The 18,222-nt window shown below is 44.3% G+C and overlaps 1 protein-coding gene across 3 annotated transcripts in view; it reads left to right on the forward strand.

The window, feature by feature from the left end:
* The first annotated feature begins 3,612 nt into the window (after positions 1–3,612).
* MATN3 (matrilin 3) overlaps positions 3,613–18,222 on the forward strand; it is a 44,226-nt gene continuing 29,616 nt past the window's right edge. The window contains exons 1-2 of one of the 3 annotated variants that reach the window (XM_040348548.1): positions 3,613–4,025; positions 15,039–15,608. In XM_040348548.1, the coding sequence (XP_040204482.1) occupies positions 3,782–4,025; positions 15,039–15,608 (814 nt within the window). In that variant the 5' untranslated portion in view covers positions 3,613–3,781. The remainder of the gene's footprint in view (positions 4,026–15,038; positions 15,609–18,222) is intronic. The other 2 variants (XM_040348547.1, XM_040348546.1) reach the window with 2 other exon arrangements.

Consider the following 18,222-nt stretch of genomic DNA (forward strand, 5'->3'; position numbering starts at 1 on the left):
TCAAATGCAGTCTCACTGTGCCCATCATTGCAGCCCCTCCTGTGCCGCATGTCCCAGTCTGCAGTCCCTGTCTGTGGGAAGGTGTGTTGTTGTGCTTGGTACGGTACCTTCCATGCCAGCAGTATATCCGTGATCGCCATCAGCATGCAGGGTCTGTTCTCATTTTGGATGGGGACAGTGCTCCATGCAGATGATCTGTTTGTTGTGAGATGGAGTGGTCCCTGGCCACCTGCACCTTCAGCCATCCTCATTTTTTCCCCCCAGTCAGCCTGTCCTCTGATCCTGGGGAAGTGAGAGCACTGGTGGGAGCTGGAGAGAAGGGAGAGCGGAGAGCACTGGCGGGGTTGGAGAGCACATGGATGGGGGCAAAGAGCAGGGGGGAGTGGAGATCACAGGGGTGGGAAGCGGAGAGTGCTCGGGGGCTTGAGAGCACTGGGGGGGAGCCAAAAAGAACAGGGGTGGAGAGCACGGGAGGCTGAGGGGGGGCTGGAGAGCACTAAGGGGGGATCTTGAGAGCACTGGGGGGACAGAAAGAACAGGGGTGGAGAGCACAGGGGCTGGAGAGCACTGGGGGGTACAAAGAGCAGGGGGAGTGGAGAGCACTGGAGGGAGCTTGAGAGCACCAGTGGGGGCCAGAAAAAACAGGGGTGGAAAGTATGGGGGGCTGGAGTGCACTATGGGGGGCGGAGAGCACTGGCAGGGTTGGAGAGCAAATGGGTGGGGGAAAAATGCAGGGGGAGCGGAGAGCACTGGCAGGGTTAGAGAGCACATGGGTGGGGGCAAAATGCAGGGGGGAGTGGAGAGTACAGGGGTGGGGAGCGGAGAGTGCTGGGGGGAGCTTGAGAGCACTGGAGGGGGAGCCAAAAATAAACAGGGGTGGAGAGCACTGGGGGGCTGGAGAGCGATGGGTGGAGCTTAAAAGCACTGGGGGGGGGAAAGAACAGGGGTGGGGAGAACAGGGGTGGAGAGAAGAACAGGAGGGGAGAGCACTGGGGGGGTGGGGAGAACAGGGGTGGAGAGCACTGGGGGGGGACAGGGGTGGAGAGCACCGGGGGGTAGAAGAACAGGGGTGGAGAGCACTGGGGGGGGGATAACAGGGGTGGAGAGAGCACTGGGGGAGAACAGGAGTGGAGAGAGCACGGGGGGGACACTGGGATGGCGGCTGGAGAGATCAGGGGGGCAGAAAGAACAGGGGTAGAGAGAACAGTGGGGGGGGGAGCTGGAGAGTGTGGTGGGGGAGGAGAACACTGGAGGGAAGCTTCAAGGAGAACCTGATAGGAGGAGAAGCAGGGTGGCTGTAGATTAATTGAGCTGTCTATATTCCTCCATACAGCCGCGGAATGCTTGATTCTCCTCCTCTCCCTCCTGCAAGTATTCAGCGGCTGTATGGAGGAATATAGACAGCTCAATTCCTCTATATGCAGCCTATATGCGATCCTCCTATTAGGCACCTCGAGCGGGCTGTACGGCGGGCATGACATCTCCTGTGTATCATCACGGAGCTTGCTGGGCTGGCTGTGTCTGTGTTCGGCGATAACGCTGTAACACGGTCCCGCTCCCCTAGACCGGCTTGTGTGATAGGCTGAACACTGATTCTATCTACTATCACATGAGCCGGTCTAGGGGGGCGGGACCGTGTTACAGCGTTATCGCCGAACACAGACACAGCCAACCAGCTCCGTGATGATACACAGGAGCAGGAGAGAGGGGACAGGGAGCACTGCAGCCCCACAACGGAAACCGGCCACAGGACAGGCAGCCTACCGGGAATTCTCCCGATATCCCGGTAGGCCAGTCCGGCCCTGGATGTGGTGGCTTCGTTATTTACTCTTTTTTTTCCCCCTCTGTTTTCACCTGGTGATCAGGCCAGCAATGCACCTCCTGTATTAGAGAGCAGACACTCTGAATGAAGGAGCACAGGGGTGCAAATTTAGACAGCAACCATTGTCAGTCTTGGGGGGGGGGGGGGAGAGTGTTGGATGCGACTTGCAGATTTCGATACACTAACAAAGTGAAGCCAAACTCCAGCTAATGCTTTATAATCAGTTACAGCAAACATTTGTTTTCCTTTTTGAGATAAAAGCTTTACATAAAGAAAGCAGATCATTATAAGCACCCCTATCATTGGCAAATAGTTTGTCTCATCCCTGTAGAGAGAAAAAATGGGAAGGCTCCCCAAAGAGAAAAGTAGGTACTATAGCTAATACTATTAAGCCCTCGTACACACGATCGGATTTTCTAATGGGACTTGTGTGATGACAGGCTGTCGGCGGAAAATCTGACCATTAGTATTCTCCATCGGACAATTGTCGGATTTTCCGCGGACAAATGTTGGATGGCAGGCTTTAAAATTTTCCACGGACAACATTCCAGCGTGTGTAAACAAGCCTGTTGGACAAAAGTCCAAAGTACAAACACGCATGCTCGGAATCAATGCTCACCAAGCACGACATTAGCAGAAGGTGCCCAAAGGGTGGTGCCCCAAGAGCTGAAAAACCAAGTACGTTCGCGTTTGTTGACTGACAATTGTGTGCTGTTTGTATGTAAGACAAGTTTTTGGCCAACGTCCTTCGGACAAAAGTCAGAGGCTTTGCGGAAAATCCAATTGTGTGTACGAGGCTGTAGTTTGACTTAAAGGGGTTGTAAGGTTTCCTTTTTTTTTTAAACTGTATCACTCGGCCCCACCCCCAGCGCGCCGCGTCATTGAATGTGACTGCCAATGACTGCGCTGCTATCAATCCATCCAATCTAGCCAACAAATGGCCAGACTCTATGGAGAAGAGGACGCCGGATACGCGTACAGCAGGTGAATGGGCTCGGGTAAGTAAAACAGTGGGGGCTGGGGGGGCCGTCATTGGCAGGTTATTTTTTTTTTCACCTTAATGCATAGGATGCATTAAGGTGAAAAAACACAAACCTTTACAACCCCTTTAATGCAAATATAGCTTTATCCCAGGAGACCTTGCTCTTTTGAAAAACAACAGACTTAGACCCGGTTCACACTGGGGCGACTCATCAGGCGACTCAGCCGCCTGACAAGTCGCGTCCCATTCTATTCACTAGAACCATTCTAATAGGAGCGACGCAAGTCGCTCGGACTTAGAAAAATGTTCCTGTACGACTTCGGGGCGACTTGCATTGACTTCTATACATAAGTAATTTTGCAAGTCGCCTCTGAAGTCGTCTTCAGGACGCCTTGCTGAGTCGCCCCCAAAGTCGTGCCGCCCCAGTGTGAACCGGCTCTTACTGGTAGAAGAAAGACTAAAAAAGAAAATGAATGCAGACATCACAGCTAAGAATTGGTAAACTGCAATATAATAAATATTTGCTTTTGGGTTTAATACCGCTTTAAATCTTTTAGTAGCAAGAGAATAGAATTGCCAGTGTAGCCTTAGGCCAATACTTATCTATAGAATAGTCACAAGAGATTTCTCAGCCTTTTCCCATTTTAGCCTTATAATTTTAGAATAGGTTGCATTCTTTAACAGAGAAAATATTATCATGGTGTGAAATGCCTCATGTTTTTAATGGATACGTGTGAAGCTCTTGGTTCAGGTCTATGGCTCTTTATGGGTCATTCTCCATGCACGCATATTAGGATGTTAGGTTTGGGAGGCACAGGATTGGCTTTTCCCTGGTGTGCAGAACTCAGGAAGAATAGGCGGAGCTTCCAATGGTCAGTGCTGGATTACTAGACACCTGGCAGACTGCGTTCTGCATACACTATCTGTCTTTGTAGGCACTTTGCAGAGAGAATCTGTGTCTCTGTGTGTTCAGCAGCATGATTCCCTTGCTCAGCCGAGCTGTGCTTTTCCTTTTTGTCTTTGTACTGGTGTCTGTTCATGGAACTCATTACAGGATGTATGGATACCCCATTCAAAGGAGCTACATCTTCCCTCCTCCTCTGGTCCATGGCAGTGCAATGCTACCAGTGCCCAGACCCGGTGTGTTAGCCAGTCCTCCTCATGCTGGCAATGTTCGTCCCAAGCCGGACACCAGGACACTACAAGTGAACCAACCAACAGGTAGGTACACCAAGCCTTGAACAGGATTTTTATGACTGCTGCAAATCCAAACGGCCAAGATGGTAGAACAGCTGCCAGCTGTTCATTGGGTTGTCCCTTATATTTATTAAAATAATTTCTATAAATTTTCTCACACTAAAAACGTTATCAACTGAAGAATCTGTAGAAGAATACCACCCAAGATTCAAATTAAAAAAAAATCCTTTAAACTGGTGCCATGCTAACATTTAACAGTCTCTTCTTATCATGTAAGGAGTTGTTGTCACCAAGCAACCTGAACTTTCAAATTTGGCCTTAAAATGCATGTCCAACACACAACTAATCTTGGGCAGTTGTGGAAAATGCTGCAATACCAGGCCTCCTATTCACTGTGTTAGTTTTCAATAGGAGTTCTGTAATTTCTCAGGTTGCCAGTAAAAAATTAGCCCCGCCAGTAAATTTTCCATGTTTTGTCAGTAAAAAATGCTGTGGGAGGTTGGCAACCCTGGTCTCCGGACTTTGGAGTGCAACTGTTAAGCCCTGTACACACGATCGGTCCATCCGATGAAAACGGTCTGATGGACCGTTTTTATCGGTTAACCGATGAAGCTAACTGATGGTCAGTCGCGCCTACACACCATAGGTTAAAAAAACGATCCTGTCAGAATGCGGTGACGTAAAACACGATGACGTGCTGAAAAAAACGAAGTTCAATGCTTCCAAGCATGCGTCGACTTGATTCTGAGCATGCGTGGATTTTTAACCGATGGTCGTGCCTACTAACAATCGTTTTTTTCTATCGGTTAGGTATCCATCGGTTAAATTTAAAACAAGTTGGCTTTTTTTTAACCGATGGATAAATAACCGATGGCGCCCACACACGATCGGTTTGGACCGATGAAAGCGGTCCACCAGACCGTTCTCATGGGTTTAACCGATCGTGTGTACGCGGCCTTATGCAACTTTGGATGGGTGCAACTTGAATGTGACTTGCTGTCCCTCTGCAAATTCAGACCCACCGTTGCATGTAAAACACTCAAATAAAACTTTCATTCAACCTTTAAGAGGTAATTTGAAGTCTATGGCTCTTAAGTTGCATGAAAATCGGACCAAAAAAGTGCATTCATTATTTTAAAGTCACTTCAACCTTCAGTTGCACATATATGAATAGTTCTTATTGGAAAACCTGGGGTTTAGTGGTTATCAAGTAGGGTTCATAGGAAACCCTAAGGTTCCTTCAGATTTTGCCATGGGTTCCTTGAACGATGTACAATTTTTTCCTCCCTGGTATGTAACCAATGACACCAACGATCCTTTTAGTTATCTGTACGGGGGCACTGACCACATATGTGAGAAGCATTCTTCCTATTGACCACCACATTGAAGTACAATGAGCTGTTGATACGGTAATTGTTGGGAGAGGTTCCCTGAGACCAGAAAGTTATGTTAAGGGTTCCTCTATATCAGTGGTTCTCAACCTGGGGGTCAAATGAGGATTTGCCAGGGGGTCACCAAATCCTGAGCTGTTCCTGGAGCCCGCAGCCACCCATTTAGTTCACAGCATGGCTGGGGGGGGGGGGGGCAGTGACTAGATGTCAGCTGACGTGAGGAATGTGAAGTGGGAGAGGCTGGAGGAGACCCTATCTCCTGATTTCAGCATAGGTGTCACTTCTGCGAGACACCACAAAGTGTGAGACACCGTGAATGTGGAGTAACCCTACCTGTGATTATAGTTGCCAATAAAAGTCCCCACTACAGTTCTCAGATCAGCAGATGACCTTGATTAAGAGCACCTAAGTTCACTGATCAGAACTCCCCCCAGCACTGCCACTGATCCCAACTCCCCACCAGCATTGCCATTGATCCTATTTACCCCACCCCCCACCAAGAAATAAGAGAAGGAATAAAAATAGAGACTACATGGAAGGGAGAGAAAAAGAGGGGAAGGAACAAAGAAAAGGGGAGCAAAAGACGGCTAGAGAGGCATGGGGGGGGAAAAAGGGAAAGAAAGGAGAACAAAGAGAAAGAGGGGTACATCCTCAAATGTACCATAAGGGGTTTTAATACTGTATGAGTGAAAGGGACTCAAGGAGCGCTAAATGTCCATGAGTTAGGGGCCTTGGATGCTGACGACCCACGCTACGAAAATAATTTTACTGTTAGGGGTCCCCTCAACTTGGGAAATTTTATCAAGGGGTCACGGCACTAGAGAGGTTGAGAACCACTGCTCTATATTAAAAAGTTTGAGAAAGGCTGCACTACAGGAATGAATGATTTACTTACTACCATACCTCACTTAATCTGCAACCAAGAAATCCCTGTTCCCAGGTTTGCCCACCCAATAAAATCGTTGTGTAGGTCTTGCCCTCCATATTGTGTTTTTAATTTATTTTAAATGGTAAGGAAAACTTATGCCCCGTACACACGATCGGAACTTCCGATGGAAAAAGTCCCATCGGATTTTTATGTGTATGGCCCATCGGATTATTTCCATTGGAAATTCCAATAAATTAAGTCGAGTTTAGATAGAGAAAATGTTCTCTTTTACTCCGATGGAATTCCGATGTGATTTTGGTCAGACAAAGGTCCAACTGTGTGTACGGGGCTTTAGTTCTGGTGTCCCTGACAAACATTAAAGACCAATAAACAAACTTCAATTTACCAGCGCCTACCCAATAAAATATTGGTTTTGGATGAACTGACATCATCTGGAAGTTTAATCCAATTACTTAAATTCCTGGCTTAACTAACCTTTGGCAAATGTGTGTATTACTAATATCTAGGAGGAAATGTTGGTTCATTAACTATTCCAGCCAGATTAACACATGAATTCAGTGGGTTTTCTGCCCTCTAAATTTATCGGGCACATTATGAATAGGGATGAGCCGAACACCCCCCCCCGTTCGGTTCGCACCAGAACCTTTGAACGGACCGAACGTTCATGCGAACATTTAGAACCCCATTGACGTCTATGGGACTCGAACGTTCAAATTCAAAAGTGCTCATTTTAAAGCCTAATATGCAAGTTATTGTCGTAAAACATCTTTGAGAACCCGGGTCTTGCCCCAGGGAACATGTATCAATGGAAAAAAAGTTTTAAAAACGGTCGTTTTTTTCAGGACTCCTGAAAAAACGACCGTTTTTAAAACTTTTTTCCATTGATACATGTTCCCTCGGGCAAGACCCGGGTTCTCAAAGACGTTTTCACAGGCATACTATAGACACCCAGCAGGTACAATATTTAAAGTAATTTTTCATTTTTTTATTTAAGCATCATTAAAATCACTGCTCCTGCATCAGGAGCAGTGATTTTAATGATGCTTAAATTCAAAAAATATAGCTGGGTGTCTATAGTATGCCTGTGATAACGTCTTTAAATAGCACAATCACCTGCCTGCCAGTAAATTAGGAAGAACTGATCTAGCTAAACTATACAGTGTATAAATATATGTACAACACCTGGGATGTATATATATCCTCTACACACTGTAACATTAAGGCCGGGTACACACGGACAAACATGTATGGTGAAAGCGGTCCGTCGGACCGTTTTCACCATACATGTCTGCCAGAGGGCTTCTGTACGATGGTTGTACACACCATCGTACAGAAGTCCGCGCGTAAACAATACGCGGGGCGTGTCCGCGGTGTCGCCGCGTCGATGACGCCGCGACAATGACGCGGCGACGTGCGCGGCCCGCCTTTAAAATGCTTCCACGCATGCGTCGAAGTCATTCGACGCATGCGAGGGACGGCGGGCGCCTGGACATGTACGGTAGGTCTGTACTGACGACCGTACATGTCCGAGCGGGCTGAATTCCAGCGGGCTGTTTTAAAACAAGTCCAGGAATATTTGTCTGCTGGGAAAAGGCCCGGCGGGCAAATGTTTGCTGGAATTCGGCCCGCTCGCGCCCACACACGACCAAACACGTCTGCTGAAACTGGCCTGCGGGCCAGTTTCAGCAGACATGTTTGCTCGTGAGTATGGGGCCTAACTGACTAGCCTGCCTGCTCTATCTACCTGCAAAAAATGACACTCTCTCTGTCTCTCTCTGTTCTCTGTTAACTGCCGCAACACACTACACAAGGCCCCCCTACAGGCGGCCTTTTATAGTGTGGGGCGTGTACTAAACCCCCTGAGCCATAATTGGCCAAAGCCTTTGGCCAAATATGGCTCTCCGTTTTTTGCGCGCTGTAATTGGCTAAGCATGGAGGTCATAGTGCATGCTTGGCCAATCATCAGCCAGCAATGCCGCAGTGAATTATGGTCTGTGAAACGTAACTCGAATTTGGCGCAAACGACCCTTTTTGTTCGTATTTCGACGAACAATCGAACATACGATGTTCGAGTCGAACATGAGTTCGACTCGAATACGAAGCTCATCCCTAATTATGAATAATAGTCTCCCAATAACCATTATCTTCCCAAAATAGGACTAATCTTTTTCTCGATGATAGGATGGAGTTTGAGTTTAGGGAGATGCAGGGTTCACCTTGAATTTTACCAGTTTGCAGATAAGCAAACAGGTAAGGGAAACAGTCTGATTGGCCGCCTGCTACATTGAAACTCCAGCTGTTCATTTATATGGCTACACAGACACACCTGTACACACAATACCGGAACCCATCAAAGATAGTGCTGTAGGTGCAGTAATAAATACACATCCAAAACTATTTAGATTAAGCTTTATTTTTGGACCTGGATGGAAACCGATTTCTCTATAGAGGTAATTGGACATTCTTCTCAAGGCTCCGTTTTCCACTAGTGTGACTTGTCATGCGACTTTGGAAACAAATTCGCATGACAAGTCACAGCCCATTGATTTTAATGGCACCTGTTCCAATATTTGCGACCTAAAGTTGCTGTGACTACTGTGATGCAACTTTCTTGCCACTTGAGTGCCAGAGAGTGTAAAGTTGCATCAAAGCTGCAACTTAACAAAAATGGTGAAAGGTCTGGGGGGGGATAAAACATATCAGGAATTTAATATGTACAGTCTGGAGGGAAGAAGGGAAAGGGGGGACATGACTGAAACATTTAAATACATCAATGGGTTCAGGAAGGCAGTTTTTTATGAATTTCAATATGAAACTAAAATCAAGAACACGAGGACATGACCTCAAACCAACTCGAGAAAAGATCAAAACGAATTTTAGAAAGTATTATTTTACTGAAAGGGTAGTTGAGGCTTGGAATAAACTTCCAACAGAGGAAGTGAGCCAGTCAACAGTAAATGGCTTCAAACATGCTTGGGATAAACACAGATCTATACTCCATGGGTCTTAAAACTACGGCCCTCCAGTTGTTCGGGAACTACAATTCCCATCATGCCTAGTCATGTCTGTGAATGTCAGTGTGTTACAATGCGTTCGGTGCGGGAACGTGCCTAATTTAAATGGTGCCCGTCCCATTTGAATTGGGCGGGCTTGCGCCGAGTGCATTTACGTTACACCGCTGCAAGTTTACAGGTAAGTACTTTGTGAATCAGGCACTTACACTGTAAACCTGCGGCGGTGTAACGTAAATCAGATACGTTACGCTGCCGTGGAGCAACGTAATTGTATCTGAATCTGGCCCTCTAATATTAAGCCATCAGATACAAAGTATATAATCTTTACTGGGCAAAGTCATTTTTAGCTTTTAGCATTTATTAAGATATTGTTAAGATTTACAAAAAAAAAATCCCCACTTTTTCGTTTTTATATTTTTAAATATATTGGCTATGTAGGTCCCTCTGAAAAATACAGTATGTGATATACTGGTATAAAAGCCTGCCTACTTTTTTTTTATTTCTGTATATTAAATGTTATTAAATATTTTCCATGGGTTACATTCAGAAAGCACATTGTTTGGGATAACATAGTTACATAGTTAGTCAGGTTGAAAAAAGACACAAGTCCATCCAGTTCAACCATAATTTATATATATATATATATTATCATACAATCCCATATACCCAATTCTTGATCCAGAGGAAGGCGAAAAACCCCAGCATAATCCCATATATCATAACCTTAGTAAATCAAGAATATAACTTTCCTTCAGAACAGTTCCTACAGACTTAAAATAAAATCAATATGAACATTCACTACCACCTGTTCATGAAGAACATCTATAGCATGGTTAACAATGTATCCCATGTACAAAAGAACTGCCCAAAAAGAAAAAAAAAAATCTAATGGTCCCTCTAAAAGATAGTAAAGTAAATGATGTACTAGTAGAGTAACCCGGCTACTTGAGTTGTATGTTTATTTCTTGGGGGTCGGAGGCAATTACTTTAATAATCAACCCTTGTTAAGGGAGGTTGATCTTATTTTTATTATTATTGGCAGCCCTAGCGTGAGATTGTGTAACAACTGGATGGACCTTAGAATGGCAACTAAGCATTTTACGTTGATGTTACATATATATATATATATATATATATATATATATATATATATATATATATATATATATATATATATATATATATATATATATATATATATATATATATATATAAATATAAAACATTCAGTGCATTTTTATTATTTGGATAAAAGTGTCCTACATTTCATTCTAAGCTCCAAACATACACTAAGCTCCATTCTAAGCTCCAAACATACACAAATAATAGGTAGCAATGAAGTGCATTCAAGAAGTAGAGAGAATGAGTTGATTGTGTGAACAGATGCAGACAGTGTGTCTCTCAAGAAGAGCCAAGTTTCCTTCTAAAAGACAAATGTTTACATTGAACAGAAGTAAAAAACGCCAATGATAGATAGTTGAGCTCTGAGCAAGTCACACCATTTGGATAATGCAGCTCCCAAAGGTCCCTCCAATACCAGCTTAGTAGGGAATCACTGGAGGGCAAAGTTTCTCGCCAAGATTGCTGTTTAGTTTGTTTCTGCCACACACTGGCATTCAGTAGTTGTACAGTCTCCAGGAATATTATATCCATACATTATGCTATACTATAATACTGCACTACTAGAACATAGAAGTTGACTTGAATGGGCTATGTTTTTACATCCAAATTAAGATCTTTATTAATAAGATAAGAGGGAGCTGTCCAAAATGCTAATGTATTAGGCACCTGTCCCGGAGACTATCCAAACCTATGTGCTTGAAAAATGAAAACCTAAGTTTGGGTTCTGCCTCCCATTAGTGAAGCTCCACTGCCTTTCATTAAAAAGAAAAATAGCATACATAGCATTTTCCCTTCCTTCTGTCTAGTCACATGACCTCATGGATCCTCATCCTCAATGACTAGAGGGTGGCTCCTGAATGTGGAAGAGATTGGCACTAAGATAGAAAGATGTGGCACCATTCCCTGTGCATTTTCCATGCCCCCCAGGGACAGGTCCAAGACTATTTGACCACCTGGAACCCAGGAAGTGGGTTGAATGACATTAGGCATCAGCTTGGAGGAGAACCAGTGCAGACCCTTGGATTGGTAAGTCCATGCGGGACAGCAAAGAAGGGGGTAAGCAGGGATGGACTGGCCATGGGGACCGCCGGGAGATTCCCGGTGGGCCGGTCAGAGGTCTGCGGCGATCTACCAGTCAATCGCGACAGCTGGCGCCTGAAAAGTAGATTGGGATTTAGCGAGCATGCAGAGTAGCACAGGAAGCGTGTGTAATATGTTCTCTCTCCTGTCACAGCACTCATGCTGCTCCCTGGTGGCCCCTCCTCTCTTCTCGTCCATCCCCATTTGCTTGTGACATCATCTGGAATGGACGAGAAGAGAGGAGGGGCCGCCGGGGAGCCGAATGAGTGCCATGACAGAAGAGAGAACATATTACACACGCTTCCTGCGCTACTCTGCATGCTGGCTGGTAAACGATGTGCACCATAATGTGCCCTGTGCCCTAATGTGCTATGTGCCCTGTGCCCCCGTGTCCTGATGTGCCCCGTACCCAGATGTGCTGAGCCCTGTACCGTGCCCTAATGTGCACTGTACCCTGATGTGTTGTGCCCTGGGCCGATCTGGATGAAGTCCAGGGCCACATTTTTGTCCCAGTCCAGCCCTGGGGTAAGTATTGCATCCAGAGCTGCGTTTTTTTTTATTGATTTTTAAGATTACCGTGGCTAAACTGATATCTTATTTTCTTATTTTGTCCGTCAACTGGAACAGTACCACCAGACCAGTGAGCCTGACTTTTGTGTGTAAATGGTGTAGTGATATCATATATAGCATCCAGTAGATAATTGATATTTAGGTATTAGTATGATGACTATAATTTATGTTCCGCAGCAAAACCCCAAGTTCTCCAGAGAGTGCATTTATTTGACTTCCAATACAGAACAAAGTCCAAATTCCACAGATGATACAAATCCAACAGAGTAATTCAAAGTCCCATTTGACTGGATCAATTCTTGACCTGTGCCATATTCAGAGAATATACAGAGAATATTCTGAATGACAAGACTGACCTCCAGAATTATATTCCCTATCCACTGAATGGCTGAGCAATTTGATTGGCCGTCTTTGATCTACATCCTGTCTTTCAGAGTGACAGATAATAACGGCTTCAATCATCACATGCCCTAATTTTACATTCTTGCATACTAACAAGCTTCCTCTGATATGTGTAATTAGATTACAGATAACAAATGGTGGCCTGAGCACATCAGAGTCATTATCTGTCCCCTTTGATAAGTGTAGTAAATTTTGTTTGGCCACTAACCCCTTTGGTCAGCAAACACCCTTTGATGTGTAATCTTGAATGCCTGTATGTAACACATATATATCATGCCATACATATAACACAATATATTAAATACCTACACATATATATTAATATTACAACAAATGGTTAAAAGTATACTATACAAAATCTATAGTAGCAAACAATCTAGTACAGTACTGTATATACAGAAAGGATATTTTATATATAATATCAAATTATTTATGTATTTGTTTAGCTAGCTACAACTTTTAGTCTTTGCAGTCCATTAGGTAGATTCAGGTAGATTGAACTAAACTTGCGGCGGCGTAGCTTAGCGTGTTTAGGCTACGGCGCCGTAAGTTAGCTAGGCAAGTACTTGATTCTCAAAGTACTTGCCTGCTAAGTTACGGCGGCATAGCATAGCGGGCGGGCTTAAGGGCGCCTAATTCAAATGTGTCTAAGGGGGCGTGTTTTATGTGAATGGGGCTTGACCTTACGTTTTTGAAGTTTTTTTTTAAACTGCGCATGCCCCAGCTAAGTACGCCGCACGGGCCTATTGATTTCGACGTGGACGTAAACTACGTAAATCCTTATTCACGGACGACTTACGCAAAGACGTAAAAATTTCGAATTTCGAAGCGGGAATGGCGGCCATACTTTAACATTGCTATTCCATCTACAAGATGGAATAACTTTAGGCCTGATATTGCCTTACGGAAACGGCGTAAATGTACTGCGGCGGCCGGGCGTACGTTCGTGAATCGGCGTATCTACTAATTTACATATTCTACGCCGACCGCAATGGAAGCGCCATCTAGCGGCCAGCCTCAATATTGCAACCTAAGTCTTAGATATGTTTAAGCGTATCTCTGTTTGAGAATACACTTAAACATAAGTCGGCGTAGATTCTGAGTTAGGTCGGCTTATCTACTGATAAGCCGGCCTAACTCTTTCTGAATCTACCTATATGTATCAAAAAGCATGTGTAAAAAAAGTAGGCCCTAATAAAATGTACAACATAGTGACTACAGTGCAGGGGTCAAGAGTATAGCGTACAACATATACAGTACAGGGGTCAAGAGTACAACATACAACATAGCATATACAGTAAAGGGGTCAGGAGTATAATGTACAACATAGTGAATACAGTGCAGGGGTCAAGAGTATAACGTACAACATAGCATATACAGTACAGGGGTCAAAAGTATAACATATAGCATATACAATGAAGGTGATGAGTGATGAGTCAGGAGTTTAATGTACAACATATCATTTACAGTGCAAGGATCAGCAGTGTAGCAACATGTATATAGTGCAGGGGTTAGGAGTATAACATACAACATAGCATATACAGTACTGGGATCACGAGTATAACATATAGCATATACAATGCAGGTGTCACGAGTATAATGTATAACAAAGTACATACAGTACAGGGGGTTAATCATTACAGTGCCCTTTTATATCACAGTGTCCCCTTTAGCGTGCAATCCCCTTTATAACACCATTACCCCCTTTACAGAGCAGTCCCCTTTTAGATCACATTGCCCCCTTTACAGAGTAGGGCCTATCACCGAAACAGGAAGAGAGGGGAAATCTTCCATTGGGGACATGTGTTCTGCTGATCTCTCTCAAAGGGATTTACCTGACTTTAGAGAAGTTTCCTCTTATTTCCTGTTGTGTGCAGGACAGGAAATATCTCCAATGGCACACAGATGGAAAAAAAGGGGTTTAAAACATTCCATAATCTATCTAAAAGGAAAAAAGGTTCTGGCTGTAGATATACATTAACACCCACAGTTTTTCTTGACAACAGTGAAATCATTTTACCGTCACAAAAGTGTTAATTATTTACAAATTTAAAATATTCACATTTCAATAACACTTTAAGCTTGTGAATCAAACTGCATTATCACACACTTCAGAATGTAATAACACATAACAGTGTGGGTGTATTTATAGAAAACAAATTAGCATAGATGTTTGTCCATCAAAACTACATGTAAATTCATTCTGTGGGAGTGGGGTAAAATCGAATGTTCTCAGGCTATATATAAAAAATAAACGTGAAGAAAATGCTACTTCATGGTCACTAGATGGAGCTGAGGAACATTCTTATTTCTTTGTGCTAAATGCCATCTAGTGGCTATAAAGTGGTATTTTCTCCATTCACACATTGGATCTGCAGAAAATATAGCCTGAGAACATTCAATGTTGCCCCAATTATACAGAACTAATTTACATTTTGATGTATGAACAGCTTTGCAATTTTTGGGGGAAATTCTCCCCTATGTATTAACAGTCATAATTCACCAGGTTCATTGCTTTCTCCAGGCCTAGTTGTCTCTCACACCTATCTCTGCACTATTATCTTCACAGAGACTGCTTGTAAGAGCAGGCCCATGGATCTGGTATATATAATTGACAGTTCCCGCAGCGTCCGTCCTCAAGAGTTTGAAAAAGTCAAGATTTTCCTTTCCAATATGATTGACACCCTAGACACGGGCGAAAGGGCAACTCGAGTGGCCGTGGTGAATTATGCCAGTACAGTCAAGATTGAATTCTTTCTTAAGACCCACTTCAATAAAGCTACCATGAAGAATGCCATCTCTTTGATCAACCCATTATCCACTGGCACCATGACAGGCCTTGCCATACAGACCGCCCTTGAGGAGGCATTTACAGAGCAGTCAGGGGCCCGTCCTGTGTCCCTCAAGATTCCCAAAGTAGCAATCATTGTCACAGATGGAAGACCCCAAGACAGGGTGCAGGACGTAGCCGCCAGGGCTCGGGCCTCTGGAATTCAGATATACGCGGTGGGAGTGGACAGGGCAGACATACAGTCTCTTAAGTTGATGGCAAGTGAACCACTTGATGAGCATGTGTTTTATGTGGAGACCTATGGAGTCATTGAAAAACTCACTTCAATGTTTAAGGAATCTCTTTGTGGTAAGTTGTACGCACAGATACACCAAACCACTGCAATAAGTATGAATTCCGGGTATGGCAATTTCTACATACACTATATTGTCAAAAGTAATGGGATGCCTGGATTTACACAGACATGAACTTTAAAGGGTTTGTAAAGGCAGAAATGTTTTTATCCTAATGCATTCTATGCTTTAAGATAAAAAACCTTCTGTGCAGCAGCCCCCCCCCCCCACCCAGCAACCCCTAATACTCACCAGAGCCCCATCTCTATCCAGCGCTGTCCACGAGTCCCTCAGCTGCCCGGGACTCTCCCTCCTGATTGGCTGAGACACAGCAGTTGGCGCCATTGTTCTATTGGGCTGAGGTCAGGACTCTTTGCAGTTCCTCCACCCCAAACTTGCTCACCCATGTCTTTATGGACCTTGCTTTGTGCACTGGTCCACATTATTTGGTGGAGGGGGGGAATATGGTGTGGGGTTGTTTTTCAGGGGTTGGACTTGGCCCCTTAGTTCCAGTGAAGGGAACACATAAGGCATCAGCATACCAAGACATTTTGGACAATTTCATGCTCCCAACTTTGTGGGAACGGTTTGGGGATGGCCTCTTCCTGTTCCAACATGACTGCTCACCAGTGCACAAAGCAAGGTCCATAAAGACATGGATGAGCGAGTTCTGGGTGAAGGAACTTGACTGGCCTGACCTCAACCCAATAAAACACCTTTGAGATGAATTAGAGCGAGCCAAGGCTTCTCATCCACATCAGTGCCTGACCTCACAAATACGCTTCTGGAATACTGGTTAAACATTCCCATTGACACTCCTAAACCTTGTGGACGGCCTTCCCAGAAGAGTTGAAGCTGTTATAGTTGCAAAGGGTGGGCCAACTCAATATTGAACCCTATGGACTAAGACTGGGATGCCATTAAAGTTCATGTGCATGTAAAGGCAGGCGTCCCAATACTTTTGATAATATAGTGTATTTACATTTGTCGAGCTTGGACCAATGTAAGTATGTACAGTATGTGCCATACAGTACCTGTGGGATCTCTTGTATGCTGGAAATTACAGTAACAGGCACCACTACTACAGTGATCTCCATTAGCTTCCGGATCCTGTACCAAGCTACTGTATTGTGAACACGGGAGCGTTCCCTGATTGGATGAGAGGCAAGATGGTGATGTCATGCTGTTCACCTCATCCAATCAAAGAACACTTTGCATTGAATAGCGCCTATGTTGAGTAAGTAACCTCTTGTGTTCAGTAAACAGCAATGCAGCTGCTCAGCAGGGGTCCCGGAAGCTCGTTGAAATCACTGAAGTAGCATTTTCCTTTTCCAAGAGCAGGTTTGGCACCTTCATGCCTACATTGGTTTAAGCTGGACCACTGTGACTGTACACATTCCCCAAATTGGAATCCAGCTTTAAAAACAAACTGTTTTATTCTAATTATTCTGTTTTATTTCTAATTTGCATTTCTGAATTTTGAAGGCTTTTGTGATGTTTTGGCTCTATACAATCTAGGCTGTGTTGATTTAATGGCAATGAACACATACAAAGTACACATGGATAGTTTTTGTCCTCTAAAATAATACATGTAATGCCGTGACATGCTGGGTGCCGCCTTAATGTACAGACGCCATTGTTGTTCTATAATTTGTAGACCTATTGGAGTCTGGCAAAGCCACATTATTTTGGGGGTATGTCTTATGGAAAATATAAGGATGTTTAAAAATTAAAAAAGTGTTTTATTTTATTTTTCATTCTAAGGCTGCTTTCACACTGAAGCGCTATTGCGCTAAAAATAGCGCCTGCAATGGGCCCGGAAAGAGGCGCTCTTTTCTATCCAGTGTGAAAGCCTGAGGGCTTTCACACTGGAGTGTTGCGCTGGCGGGACGCTAAAAAAAGTCCTGACAGCCGCATCTTTGAGGCACGGTAGGAGCGGTAAAAATAGCGCTTCTATAGCGCTCCTGCCCATTGAAAACAATGGGTTATGCCTCTAACCCGCCTGCAAAACGCAGCAAAGAGGCGTTTTTGCGGGCGGTTTTAACTCTTTTTCGGCCGTTAGCGGCGGTTAAAACTGCAATGCTAGCGGCCGAAAATCAGTGTAAAAGTAGCCTAATACATTGTGATGATTGAAAAAGAGGTATCAGCAGTTTTTGATCTGTCTTGATATTTGCAAGTAAATCAGTTTGATTCAATGAGAACCCCCACAATTCAGAAAAAAAAATGGTGAATATAGGAAGACTTTGGTGCTGTTGTCAGTGGGAGGAATAGTGGCCCATCGTTGGTATCAATGGAAGGAATTATGCCCTATCGTTGGTGTCAGTGGGAAAAATTGTGGCCTTTTGATGGTGTCAGTGGAAGGAATAGTGGCCCATTGTTGGCATCAATGAAAATTATTATGCCCCATCGTTGGTGTCAGTGGGAAGAATTTGGGCCTTTTGATGGTGTCAGCAGGAGGAATAGTGCCCCATCAGTAGTATCAATGGAAGGAATGATACCCCATAATTGGTGTCAGTGGGAAGAATTGTGGCCTTTTGATGGTGTCAGTGGGAAGAATAGTGGCCCATCGTTGGTATCAATGGAAGGAATTGTGCCCCATAATTGGTGTCATTGGGAAGTTTTGTAGCCCA

The sequence above is a fragment of the Rana temporaria genome, chromosome 4, assembly GCF_905171775.1.
Source record: "Rana temporaria chromosome 4, aRanTem1.1, whole genome shotgun sequence".
NCBI classification, from domain to species: Eukaryota; Metazoa; Chordata; class Amphibia; order Anura; family Ranidae; genus Rana; species Rana temporaria.